Source organism: Petromyzon marinus, chromosome 14 (assembly GCF_048934315.1).
Source record: "Petromyzon marinus isolate PM22_M1 ecotype Great Lakes invasive population chromosome 14, UKy_Petmar_22M1.pri1.0, whole genome shotgun sequence".
Classification (NCBI taxonomy): Eukaryota; Metazoa; Chordata; class Hyperoartia; order Petromyzontiformes; family Petromyzontidae; genus Petromyzon; species Petromyzon marinus.
The window spans coordinates 15,130,533-15,145,198 of record NC_133680.1 but is presented as its reverse complement, the minus strand read 5'-3'; the positions used below and the strand labels follow the sequence as shown (position 1 = coordinate 15,145,198).

The 14,666-nt window shown below is 43.4% G+C and overlaps 1 protein-coding gene across 1 annotated transcript in view; it reads right to left on the bottom strand.

Moving 5' to 3' along the window:
- Window positions 1-14,666, bottom strand: part of LOC116942275 (complement C3-like) — a 329,249-nt gene that overhangs the window by 42,855 nt on the left and 271,728 nt on the right. Inside the window, exons 33-34 of the mRNA XM_076066949.1 lie at window positions 4,302-4,376; window positions 1,320-1,410 (exon numbers count right to left, since the gene is read on the bottom strand). Of these exons, the coding sequence (XP_075923064.1) occupies window positions 1,320-1,410; window positions 4,302-4,376 (166 nt within the window). The remainder of the gene's footprint in view (window positions 1-1,319; window positions 1,411-4,301; window positions 4,377-14,666) is intronic.

Genomic DNA, 14,666 nt, shown 5'->3' with positions numbered 1-14,666 from the left:
CATTGAAAATGGGTCGTGGATGGGTATTCCAGCATGACAATGACCCAAAACACACGGCCAAGGCAACAAAGGAGTGGCTCAAGAATAAGCACATTAAGGTCCTGGAGTGGCCTAGCCAGTCTCCAGACCTTAATCCCATAGAAAATCTGTGGAGGGAGCTGAAGGTTCGAGTTGCCAAACGTCAGCCTCGAAACCTTAATGACTTGGAGAAGATCTGCAAAGAGGAGTGGGACAAAATCCCTCCTGAGATGTGTGCAAACCTGGTGGCCAACTACAAGAAACGTCTGACCTCTGTGATTGCCAACAAGGGTTTTGCCACCAAGTACTAAGTCATATTTTGCAGAGGGGTCAAATACTTATTTCCCTCATTAAAATGCAAATCAATTCATAACATTTTTGACATGCGTTTTTCTGGTTTTATTTGTTGTTAGACTAATCATTTCTTTGTCAGTGGGCAAACGTACAAAATTAGCAGGGGATCAAATACTTTTTTTCCCTCACTGTAGTTGTAAATTGCTTAAATGTAATATTTATTAGATTATATGAATACTAACAACAAAATTGTTTTGTTAAGTCTTTCTACATAGAATTACATTATTAGTTACAACATTATTAGTAACGGAGCAGTGACCTTTTTACGTTTCTTCTTCTTTTCCTTTAATTATTACTTCATTCTCAAAAAAGTTATTTATATAGGTTAACAAATACTAATTACAACAATATTGTAGCTAAAACACCAGAAAATTTGACAAAATCAGCGACTATAAAACAGCCGCAGCAACGAAAACAACAGCGCGTGCTTATAGCGCATGGAGACAAAACCACATGATTCGAAGCGTCATTGTAATTGGGTAATAATGACAGCTCTGACCTCAGTGCATTGAAAGGTTCAAAAAGTAAATTAGCATAGTTTTAGCCTTGTAGGTATATTGATACAGTACATATAAGCTGAGCTTACAAAAAATGTTTTGTTATAACTTCCGGGATATTTTTTTTATAAAAATAATAATAAATTTCTGCTGAAATACTGGACCAAAATTTTATAGACCTGCGTTTCAACGTTGCATGTGGGTGGCAGGTTGGTGCAGTTGGAATACTTTTGGTGTACAGCAAAAAGCTTTGGGTTTGATCCCTGGCTCGGGAACTTTTCTGTGTGGAGTGTATTTTCTCCCCTTGTTCTAGATGGGGTTCTTCGAGTTATCTGGTGTCCTTCAATAGCTAACAACTCATGTAACTGCTATTTGCCACTCTACACTCATCCCAAAACTAGAAAGCTGCACAGGTTCCAGATTACCCATCTAAATCTTTGGAAAATTCACCTCCGTCATTCGCTTCAGTCATCGTGACTTTCAAATCAAATGTGGAGCAGGATTTGCTTGGGGGAGCCACCTTGTTGAAGACGCTCATAATCTATGGAATAACAAACACGCATACACATTAGAACTAGGGTTGTGTAAATGGTAACTGGGAAACTGGTAGTAATCATTTTCCAGATCGGTTACCCATTTAAAAAATCAGCAACTGGTAACCAGTGGAATTTTAAAAACGAATGCCCCCTTTTGAACTTGCACCATTGTTTCAACTGCAGCACCGGATTATGGACTTGAACCAGAGACCTCTGGATTATAAGTCCAATGTGCTAATAAATACACCACTTTTGCAGCTCCCTACATTTCTGTTAAATGTAAATAGAGTTTGTTATGTTTGCTCAGAGACATTTCAAAAGTGCGGGAAACTGGTCACTGGTTTTACTGTTTTTATTCATGCTGTTACCAGGGATGAAAAAAACATTTTAACAATCCCAGTAAAGAGTGAGCACAACCTCTCCCAGCACACATGCAATCCACTGGTGTCCATGCAAGCACTCAACACAACTAGAAAACACAAATTAGGAATTAAAACACTTTTCAGAAAGCACACATATAGCTGAAGGGCTGAGCAATAAAGCGTAATGCGTAAGCATAAATTCACGTGTTGTATACTTACCGTCAGCTGACAGTCAATTAGTGACGTTTATTACGTGCATATAACATGCTAATTTGTTATGGCTTCGGCAGCACCGGTTATATTAGAGCAATACCATCTTACCTATGAATGTCATTTTTTGTCTGTCTTTCTCTCAGTCTGTCGCTTCTGCGTGGACGCACACTTGCAAAGGATATGGCTCGCGAACCGTGGCCAGGTACCACGCCATAAGCCCCGTGCTTCAGATAGGCTATTCCGTTTTCGATTCTGTAAACTTTAAAGTAGTTTAATTAACAATTTAGTGCAATGTTTATTTAATTATTTCCCCGCCCCGCTAAAGGTGCCCGGGGATTGCCCCTGGCAACGCACGCATGTCATCTGAGGAGGGTGGGGGGGGATTTCTCCTTCGCTTTCAAAATGCAAAAGAAATACACGCAACGCTGAGGTAAATTCATCAAAGTGTCATGTCCTCTTCTCTCCCCCTCCACCCCAATGTGTACACTTACTACTATAGGGTCGGTAAATATGAATATTATAGCGCTTGGATAGTTATATTGTAGCGTGGGCGGTGGGATGGTGGGGGGGGGGCTAGCGGCACAGCCCCCAGCCTGGTAATGTGTCACCTCCTCCGGCTGGGCAATCTAGGCGAGGCCGCAGGCTCAGCACGGGACTAGGCCTCACCACGGCAATGTAAAGTACAATTTTATTGAATATTTCGCTAAGAACTCAGGTTCATTGTTTACGATTATGAAAAAAATAAGGTGCCAGATATTACAATAATAATGTTTGTGTGCAGAAAACGAATTTTTCATTATTAGGTTGCTAAATATTTCCTTTTATAGCTGTGTTCTTTTGATGCTGCAACGGTGTACTGCCAGTCTTGCTGTGGCCTGCTGATTAATTAACGTCAGTGCACTGGCACTCTATTATCTACATTGCTAATTTTGCTTTTGGCCATTATGAGTGTATTGCAGTCTATAGTCTATAATCTTTTGCCTGCTTCTTAACCTCACTCAGTGTACTGCCAGCAATTCATGTCGACTGTATCCTGCTTTTTCAGCTGCCGACCGTATTGCCAGCTTTTTATGTCGACTGTAACAATGCTTATGTCATTGAGTCGGCGTACTGGCAGTCTATAATCTAGACTGTAGCCTGCTTCTCAACTTACCTGTGCGTACTGCTGCTCTTTAATGTACACTTATTTCAGCTTATTTCTTCAATGTATTTCTATTGTTTAGATTGCTCACGTCACTCATTAATACTGCGATGCTGATTAATGTTATACTTCTAAATATGTTGGACTTTCTTAGCTACAGCCTATTGCATTTCGTGGAAACATCACTCATTTAAATGTTGTCATACCGCACCTTTATTTTCCACCAAAGCAGGGAGCACACAGGGAGGTTCAATGTCCTAAATATTGTTGACCTTGCTTTCTTACGGTGGGTAAGGAAGATTGTGAGAGAGACATTGTTCTTCCATACCAAGAAAACACCATCGCACGATTTCCTGACACTAACAGAGCATACGATGCCCTACAATAACTAATTTTCCTGTCGCAAGGCCAAGATGGGTACCATATCAAGGTTCCTACAGTTACAAAGCTGCAGGACAAAGACAGCCTCACAAAACTGTCTCTAAAAAAAACTTCTATTCCTTCGTGATCATGGACAAAGGAGGAAACCACATATTATGGTGTGCCAACCTCTTTCACCAATATGTTGTCCATGAGTATGCCAACATTTATAGTGAGCGCCTTTCTTTACCTTTATTTTCCACCAAAGCAGGGAGCACACAGGGAGGTTCAATGTCCTAAATATTGTTGACCTTGCTTTCTTACGGTGGGTAAGGAAGATTGTGAGAGAGACATTGTTCTTCCATACCAAGAAAACACCATCGCACGATTTCCTGACACTAACAGAGCATACGATGCCCTACAATAACTAATTTTCCTGTCGCAAGGCCAAAATGGGTACCATATCAAGGTTCCTACAGTTACAAAGCTGCAGGACAAAGACAGCCTCACAAAACTGTCTCTAAAAAAAACTTCTATTCCTTCGTGATCATGGACAGAGGAGGAAACCACATATTATGGTGTGCCAACCTCTCACCAGTATGTTGTCCATGAGTATGCCAACATTTATAGTGAGCGCCTTTCTTTACATTCAACTTAATTAAAACCGCCTGTGTGTGAACAGTATGCTCATCTCTGGGACGCCATCAATGCCAAAGGAGATGCAAACGGTCACAATGTGGGCTGATTAGTTATTTTGCCTTCATCCTTCACAGCTCCACCAAAATACATGCATGATAATACTCAGGATGCCATGACGTACATCAGCAAATATGCCAAACCCCATCTCTTCATCACCTTCACTTGCAATCCCAAATGAAAGGAGATCCAGGTTTACCTATACCCAAACCAAAAGCCACCAGACAGACATGACATCTTAGCGAGGGTGTTATAACTCAAAGTTTATGACCTCATGATGCTTATTATGACCAACCAAGACGGCATCATTGGATAGACAAGCAGTAACTTGCACACCATTGGGTGGCAAAAAGGTCGTCTTCCTCATGCTCACATTTCGCTATGGATGAGGTAAACAATTCATGCAAGTCACATTGACACATTTATCAGTGCTGAGCTACCTCATCCCCATCAAGACCCTGCCCTTTTTCTATGTGGTCTGAAACCAAATGCTCCATGGTCCATGTGACCAGTTCTATCCAAATGCGCCATGTATGCAAGACCACAGGTGTACCAAGAGGTATCCACGGAACTACTTGAAAGACACTCAGTCGGCCCATGATGGCTATCCTCTATATTGTCACAAAAATACTGAGCATGGTGGATTTCAAACAACGCTCAGACCTGCCACTAACTCGCTAATTTAGATTCACAACCGGTGGATCATTCCCACCTGCCCACTTCTGTGAAAGATCTTCCAGGCCCACTATAATGTTAAATTCGGCTATTTAAAAAAGCCATCAAATATATTTGCCAATACATCAACAAAGGCGCTGATATGGCTGTCTATGCCTTACAAAACAGAGGGGCAAAGTGTGCATGAGCTAACACTTTTTTTTTTCCAAGGAACATACATCAGCAACAATGAGGCCATTTGCTGAATTCTTGGCTTCCCCATCCATGACCATTCCCCCACAGTCGTCCATTTGCCACTTCTCCAAAATGGTCAATGCATCGACGTCACCAAAGGGAATTCCCAACAACAGGCCCTGGATCCACAAGATACCACCCTTATGGCGTTCTTTGTTTTGTGCTCAAGTGACCCATTTGCTGCCAACCTGCTCTACCATTGAGTTCCCTCCTACTATACATGGACTGCTAAAAACATGGAAGCGACGTGCTGCTGACGGTGAATCTGATGCCTTAGGATGAGTCTACACAGTTCATCCCAACAATCAGCAGTGCTACTTTCTCCCAATGCTTCTCCATGTTGCCAAAGGGCACATATATTTCCAAGACCTCTAAACAGTGGAACGAGTTGTCTGTCAAACATACAGGGAAGCTTGCAATCTTCGTGCAATTCTTGCGCATGATCAGTATCTTCATAAAGCTATGACAGAACTTTATGTTGGTGAATCCCCTTTCCAACTGACATTGTTCTTCTGCATAAATCTTCAAATTTTCAGCCCATCTAACCCCATGGGACTCTGGCAAAAATACTAAGAGGGCATGAGTGAGGACATCCTCCACAGAGCTCAATGACAAAATACAAACATCGACGTCAACTTTTCTGATGTCATCTTCAAACAGTCCCTCATCCTCCTTCACAACAAACTGCACTTCATTGCTGGAAAATACCTCACATCTATGGGACTACCAACACCCTACACGGACAACCTGCATGCCCTTGCTCAAGAAATCCTACGTAAAATATGATATTATGCTTTACAGCTTCTTAAATTTTTTAAGGAAAATTAACCAAAGCTGATGGATGCATGGCTCCATGGGAGTGTGCAAGTCACTCTGTGTGTGAGTCTATGTGTGTCAGTCGATGTGTATGTGTGCGAGTCCATATGTGTGTGTTAGTCCATATGTGTATGTGTCAGTCGCTGTGTGTGTAAGTCAATGTGTATGTGTGAGTCGATATTTGTGTGTAACTCCATGTGTGTGTATCTAAAGTCCATGTATGTGTGTGTGTGAGTCCATATGTGTATGTGTGTGTAGGCCAATGTATGTGTGAGTATGTATGTGTGAGTCCATGTGTGTGTAAGTCGACGTGTGTGCGTAGGTCCATGTGTGTGTGTAAGTCCATGTGTGTGTCTCTTAGTCGATATGTGTGTCTAAGTCCATATGTGTGCTTAGGTCGGTGTGTGTGAGAGTTTACGTATGTGTGTGTGCAAGTCGCTGTATGTGTGTACGTCGATTTGTGTGTGTAACTCCATGTGTGTGTATCTAAAGTGGATGTCTGTGTTTTGTGAGTCCATATGTGCGTGTGTAAGTCAGTTCAGTTCATTTATTAGGTATAGCCCTGTGAGCCATGCGACTCTTGAATCGGAAAAATCCAGGAAAAAACTGCAGTCTTCCAGAAAAAGCACCGTATATCAACGCTGTGTGCAAAAATCCCATTGGGATGCAAGTCAAACAATAACAACCATAAGACAATTTAGATTAAAGTTATCAGGCTAATTCTGTACAACAAACAAATATGGCTAAACCAAGACTTTTCGAAATCACCAAAATAGAGCTATAAAACAATGTAACAGTGATCATAGGGACTATGATTCAAATTTAACAATAAACGATATACACATAACATGTACGACCAAACTTTGCAGCCATAGCTTGCAGCATGAGTCACTCCATAACAGCAGGAGTATCAGTAGGAGTATAAAAATTTTACAATGCACCTTTAAACATCAGCACACTATAATAAAAACTCAAGATCATACTTTGCAGCGGTCATCCGGAGCGATACATTTGATTTCAGGCTACTGAATAGCAGTGGCAGCTAGGGGTGTACTACTCAAGAACAATTTTGAGTAAAGATCGCATGGGTAGTGATCCAAGTTGTAGTTTATTGGCGATAGCATTCCAGACCTTGGGGGCATCAATAGCAAAGGCCTTTCCTCCAGTATTTGTATGGCAATAAGGAATGTGAAGCTGGTAAATGAGCGAGGACCTAAGGTCAAATTTGTTCTTCCAAACAGTGAGGAGATCCAGCAGGTAGTCTGCTGATTTTTACATCGTGAATAAATAAGTACATCGTGAATAAATAATATCCAATGCACAAGCCGTCGATCACTAAGAGATGTTAAGTTTGACCCAATGTAGAGATCGCAGTGGTGGGTCCTATATGGGCAGTTCAATGCAAATCTGAGGCCGAGTGATAAATTGAGGCAAGCTTCTTCATTACAGTACTGGGGGCTGATTTATATACGATGTCACAGTAATCAAGTAGAGGCAGTATGGTAGCTTTTATCAATTACAAACGGAACAGAGGGGGGAAGCAGTGCTTGTGTCGATACAGAAAACCAATTTTTATTTTTGTCTTTTTTGCCAATATAATCAATGTGATCTTGAAAATTCAGTTTGAATCAAGGATGACCCCAAGATACTTATAGATTTTGACTTGCTCTCTTTGATAATTATTTAAGGAATGTAATTGGGGAAAAACATAACTTCAGGCTTTAGTCCTGGTGAGAAGCATAGCACCTTGGTTTTGGAGGTATTCATGACTAGTTTAAGAGCAACTAGCTGATGATGTCGTTTGTTGAAATCACCCTGGAGCTTAACAATCACGTCATCCGGAGAGCAGCCAGCAGTAATCAGTATCGTGTCATCTGCAAAAAGATTTACCCTGGAATGATTCAAATCAGTGCCCAAATCATTGACATAAAGAGAGAACAAGAGGGGGCCGAGGATGGAACCCTGTGGAACCCGTTTGTTATCTTAACATTGTTTGACCTCCAGCCATCTATGAATACAGTTTGGGTGCGAGAAGAGAGGTAATTTTTTTAACCATTCCAAATGTGTTTGGAGAAGCGGAGGCAACTTATATTCTTGGTTCTTTTGGTAAAGTCACGTAGAAGGGAAACAATAAAATAATAAAAATATAAAACAATAAAATTCTCACGACGTTTCGACTGCAACACAAGCAATCATCAGGTGTGAAAACCACAGCAAGAAAATTTGAAAAAAGTGGCGTTTTTTTACGTTAGCACCATGGAGAGCGGTTTGGCAGTTATTCAGATGGACTAGTCCATCTATGTTCGGAAAAGAGGAGGGGGGAGACGAAAATAATGGATGCGGTCTGAAAGCCACCGCAAGCATGAACAATAAATTAAGACCCGAAATGGTTGATTAAATCCTTCCAATGATTGCTTAGCCAGAATCCATCTTCTCGGTTGAAATTGTCTCTGTGTTTGTATATGTGGATAGTCTCATGAACGAATCTTTCATGGTAGCCAGATGGCTTGCAAAGAACCTCTGTCTTGGAGAAGTCAATGTTATGTGAGCCTGCTGAATTATAACAGTGATCAGCCACGGCCGAGGTGTTTCGTCCGACCGTGTTTTAAGTCTGCTTTGTGTTCACGAATGCAGTCCGAGACATGTCGTTTGGTTTCTCCAATGTAACTGCTACCACAGAGGCAACTTAGTTTGTAGATGCCAGGGTACTGTACATCTTTTACAGACGGAACCAGATCACGGATTTTATGTAATGTGTTGAATCGCACCTGGATCTTGTGTTTATTCAAGATTTTGGAGATCTTTTTGTGATCCCCGCAATGTAGGGTAAAATGATGGTTTTTAAAGGCTACTCAAGATGGTCCTTCTTCATGGTTGGAGTGATAGCTTTGCGGATTGTGTAGTCGCAGTAACCATTAGCCTTAAGAGATTGGTGTACGTGCTTGAGTTCACTGGCTATGTGTTCCTGGTCGGATATGCATTGGGCTCTATGGTGCAGAGTCTTGATGAGGGAATTCTTCTGGGATGGATGGTGGTGGGAATCCGGTTTCAGGTAAGCATCCGTATGGGTAGCTTTCCTGTAGACAGAGTGGCTCATTGAACCATCAGGTCTCTTTTTTATTAGGACATCCAAAAAGGTAGCTTGCCATCTTTTTTGACTTCCATGGTTAATCTGATGGATGGGTGTATGGAATTGATGTGGTCGAGGAATTGGTCTAGAGCAGGCCGGCCATGTGGCCAGATGACAAAAGTGTCATCCACTTACCTCTTCCATAAGGTTGGACGCAGAGTGGCAGTCTGGATTGCAACAACCGGAGATAGGGGGAGCCCATTGGGGTGCCCTCAGTTTGTTTGTAGAAAGTTCCAAACCAAGTGAAGTATGTATTGGTTAAGCAGTGTCTCACCAGGGGGGGGGGGGGGGGGTACCTCAGTGTTTAGTCCTTGATGAACCGAGTCTTCAATGATTGCGATGGTGTCAGGTACAAGAACTTTGGTGAATAAGGAAACTACATCAAAACTGACAAGCAGGTCGTCTGGGGCCAGGGAAATACCTGTGATTGTCGATACCAGGTGAGTAGAATTTTGTACCGCAGAGGTGGTTTTTCTAGTGAAAGGCCACAGGATTTCAGACGGAAAACGAGCTAGTTTGTAGGTGGGGGAGTTGATAGCAGAGACGATGGGACGAAGGGGTGTATCTACTTTACGTATTTTTGGTAAGCCATATAATCTTGGTGGCCTGGAAGCAGAAGGTTTCAACGAGAACTGTTTGGTTTGATCAATTAATGCGGTTGAATCAGAAATGATTTTGTTGGTTTGTATGACGAGGCTGTTGGTGGGATCTCTTTATTTTTGTATAGCTGCCGTCGTTGAGTAATTCTTGAATTTTGTTGTTATATTCTATTTTATCCTTGATGACAGTGGCATTGCCCTTGTCGACTGAGAGGATGACAATGTCATCCCTCTTTTTTATTTATATAATTCAAAACGCTCATCTTTGCTGAGGTTGTTAGCTGGCATCTTAGCGTTTTTGAGGGTTGCAGCGATTTCAGATCTTGCTACGTCTGCAGCGATGTGACCCAGGCCCTTGAGGCAATTAAGTTTACTAAGCAGGGTGTTGTGGTCGACTGTATCAAAGGCTTTGGACAAGTCAAGAAAAAGACTGGCGCCATACTGCTTATTATCAAGGCTACTGCAAATCTGATTCAGAGAGTCTAATGCAGCAGATGTGGTGCTGTATTTTTTTCGGAGCCAAGATTGGTTTTGATGTAAGAGATTGCTCTCGGGCAGGAAACTGATAATTTGGTAGTTCAATAATTTTTCAAAATTTTTCATCAAAGGGGACAAAATCGAGATAGGTCGGTAGTTATTTGGATAATCTTTAGGGCCCCCTTTGTGAAGTGGATGAACATAGGAATGTTTCCATTCTATAGGTACTGATGCTTCTTTGATGGACAGGTTGAAAATATGGGCTATAGGTTTGTAAATTAGGTGACCAACAGTTAGCAGAGCAAAGACGGGAATGCTATCCGCTCCAGTAGAGGAGGACCCTTATAGGTAGGGAAGTTGTTTCAGAACATTACTTTCGTGGATAGTCTGGAAACTAAATTCGTTTAATGTTTGGACAGGCGTGTAGGAAATTGCATGAGCAGGGGTGCCTCCCAATACATTATTAAAAAGGTCACCAGCTTCAGAAAAATTAAGGTTAAAATTGTCGACTACTTTTTGGGGCTCTGAAAAATAGTCCTCATTTCGGTTAAGCACAACGGAAACATTTTCTGTGTAGGATGCCCTTTCGATACATTTGACTGTTTTCCAGAAGATCCTGGCATTGGCATGTGATTCCAGGAGAGTGGAGGAAAAGTAAGCATTTTTTGCATCCCGTATTTTTTTACATCTTTTCCTTAAAATCCTGTATTCTAGCCAGTCTTTGACCAAATTACTTTTCTGAGCACATACCCAAGCCTTGTCCCTAGTTTTCATGAGCTTAGTAATCAAAAGGATCAAACCATGGTGGGTGGTTGCCTTTAATTAGAAATCTAACCAATGGAGCATGTTTGTTAAGAATTTGGAGAAACGTGTACCTGAAGGTCTCCCAAGCCGTAGTCAGGTTGGGGATATCACAGACCTTGTCAATATCCGAGTGAAGCACATCATTAGTAAATGCCTGTATGCTGAAGTGTCTCATGGAGTGCTTATCAGCCAATTTAGCGGGGGCTTTGGGTCTGCCGACGATCTCACCCCAAATATGAAGGAGTGATCACGAAGGTTATTACCCAGAACACCAGTAAGTGGAAAATTGTGAGGGGCATTAGTCAATAGGACATCAATCAGAGATGACTGTGCCGGATGTTTTAGGTTGGGTCTTGTGGGGACATTTATTAATTGAAATAAGTTAAATTCATCTGCAAAATTTGTGGCCACGGCCGGCGGGTTTAGCCAATTCCAATCCAGATCACCCATTAAAATTATTTCACCTTTAGGGAGGCCCCCAAGTAGCTCCCCCATTGCGTTCCCAGCTTCAACATCCTTACCACTGAGTGATCTATAGCAGCACACTACCAATATCGGTTGATTATTAGGAAGAGTGATTCTGAGAGCCAGACCTTCAAAGGAATAGTTTTTAACAAGGAATGGGCTGGTGAACATGTAATAGTACTACGAACATGTATGGCAATTCCACCTCCTTTAGACCCTCGGTCAAGTCGATCTGTTTGTGTGTGTGGGTCGATGTCTGTGTCTAAGTCGATGTGTGTGTGTGCCTTTTTCGCCCGGGCAACGCCAGGTACTTACCACTAGTCTTACCTATGAACGTAATTTTTTGTCTGTGTGTCTATCCGTCCGTCTCTCTGTCTCTGTGTGGACGCAACTTGCAAAGGATTTGGCTCGCGGACCGTGGACTTTATGTAAAAAATAATTTGACCAGGTACCACGCCATAATCCCTGTGCTTGGCATAGGCTATTCCGTTTTCCCATCCATCAACTTTCAAGTAGTTAAATTAACAATTTAGTGATATTTTTCATCATTTAATTATTTCCCCGCGCCGCTCAAGCTGCACGGGGGTTGTCTCTGGCAACTCACACGCGTCATCAGTGGAGGGTGCGGGGGATTTCTCCTTCGCGTAAAAAATGCAAAAAAATACATGCAACGCTGAGGTAATTTATAAAAGTGTCACGTCCCCTTCTCTCCCCCCCACCCCAATGTGTGCACTTACTACTATAGGGTTGGTAGATACTAATATTATAGTGCTTAGATAGTATTATTGTAGCATGGGCGGGGGGATGGTGGGGGGCGGAGGTAGCGGCCCAGCCAACAGCCTCGGCCAGGGGCTCTGCATGGGACTAGGCCTCACCACGGCACTCTGTCAGTTGAGTACTTTGCTATAAAGTCGATATATACTGCTATAAAGTCAGCTTGTACTACTGTAGTAATAGCAGGTACCACCACAGTCAGTATGTACTGCTGTAATCATACAGGTACCACCACAGTCAGTATGTACTGCTGTAATCATACAGGTACCACCACAGTCGGTATGCCCTGCTGTAATGAAACCAGATTCCACCACGGTATGCACTGCTGTAGTGAAAACAGGTGCCACCAAAGTCGGTATGCTTTGCTGTAGTGATAGCTGGAACCACCACAGTCCAGATGCAATGCTGTCATGAAAGCATGTACCACCCGAGTTGGTATGCACTGCTGTGGTGATATCAGGTACTACCACAGTCGGTATGCACTGCTGTGGTGAAAGCAGGTTCCACCACAGTCGGTATGCACTGCTATAGTGAAAGCAGGTACCACCACAGATGCACTACTGTAATCATAGCAGGTACCACCACAGTCGGTATGCACTGCTGTAGAGAAATCAGGTAAAACCACAGTCAGTATGCACTGCTGCAGTGAAAGCAGGTGTCACCACAGTCGGTATGCATGGCTGTCGTGATAGCAGGTACCACCACAGACGGTATGCACTGCTGGAGTCAAAGTAGGTGCCACCACAGTCGGTATGCATGGCTGTAGTGATAGCAGGTACCACCACAGTCGGTATGCACTGCTGTAGTGAAAGCAGGTGCCACCACAGTCGGTATGCACTACTGTAGTGAAAGCAGGTACCACCACAGTCGCTATGCACTGTTATGGTGATAGCAGGTACCACCACATTCGGTATGTGCTGCTGTAGTGATGGCAGGTACCACCACAGTCGTTATGCACTGCTGTAGTGATAGCAGGTCACAGCACAGTCAGTATGCACTGCTGTAGTGAAAGCAGGTTCCACCAAAGTCGGTATGCACTGCTGTAGTGATAGCAGGATCCACCATAGTCAGTATGCACTGCTGTCGTGAAAGCAGGTACCACCACAGTGGGTATGCTCTGCTGTAGTTAAAGTAGGTACCACCAAAGTCGGTATGCACTGCTGTAGTTATATCAGATGCCACCACAGTCAGTATGCACTGCTGTAGAGATAGCAGGTACCACCACAGTCAGTAGGCACTGCTGTAGTGATAGCAGGAACCATCACAGTCGGCATGCACTGCTGTAGTAAAAGCAGGTCCCACCCCAGACAGTATGCACTGCTGTAGTCATAGCAGGATACCGCCATAGTCAGTATGCACTGCTGTCGTGAAAGCAGGTACCACCACAGTGGGTATGCACTACTGTAGTTAAAGTAGGTACTACCAAAGTCGGTATGCACTGTTGTAATCATAGCAGATGCCACCACAGTCAGTATGCACTGCTGTAGAGATAGCAGGTACCACCACAGTCAGTAGGCACTGCTGTAGTGATAGCAGGAACAATCACAGTCGGCATGCACTGCTGTAGTAAAAGCAGGTCGCACCCCAGACAGTATGCACTGCTGTAGTCATAGCAGGATACCTCCATAGTCAGTATGCACTGCTGTCGTGAAAGCAGGTACCACCACAGTGGGTATGCACTACTGTAGTTAAAGTAGATACTACCAAAGTCGGTATGCACTGTTGTAGTCATAGCAGATGCCACCACAGTCAGTATGCACTGCTGTAGAGATAGCAGGTACCACCACAGTCAGTAGGCACTGCTGTAGTGATAGCAGGAACCATCACAGTTGGCATGCACTGCTGTAGTTAAAGCAGGTCCCACCACAGTCAGTATGCACTGCTGTTATCATAGCAGGTACCACCACAGTCAGTATGCACTGCTGTAGTGAAAGCAGGTAAAACCATAGTCAGTATGCACTGCTGTAGTTAAAGCAGGTACCACCAAAGTCGGTATGCGCTGATGTAGTCATAGCAGGTACCACCACAATCAGTATGCACTGCTGTAGTCATAGCAGGATACCACCACAGTCAATATGCACTGCTCTAGTGAAAGCAGTTACCACCACAGTTAGTTACTACCGCAGTCGGTATGCATTGCTGTAGTTAAAGCAGATGTGGTGGTCACTCTGCAAACACACACATGCTACACAATACCTACCAGACCGGGGTCATTGATAACCCTGACCAAAACTCCGCCTCAGGGGTGGAGGCTGTGGAGTGTGTGTGTGTGTGATCCCCAAGAACCCTGCCCCTAGGCAGAAAGCGGAATAAGCAAACGCAGATCAGTTGGACTACCTGTGGCCAGAACCCCTCCTGAGGGGAGGGGGCTGTGAGGGATCTGTGATCCCTCAGAACCCCGCCCCTCGGTGAGGAATCTTATAAAAGGTGGGCTCCTGAGAGCAGAGCTCAGTTCGCCTCAAGCCGAAGTCGAGGAGCCACCTGGAGACGAGACCCTGGACCCCAAGCCCCGACG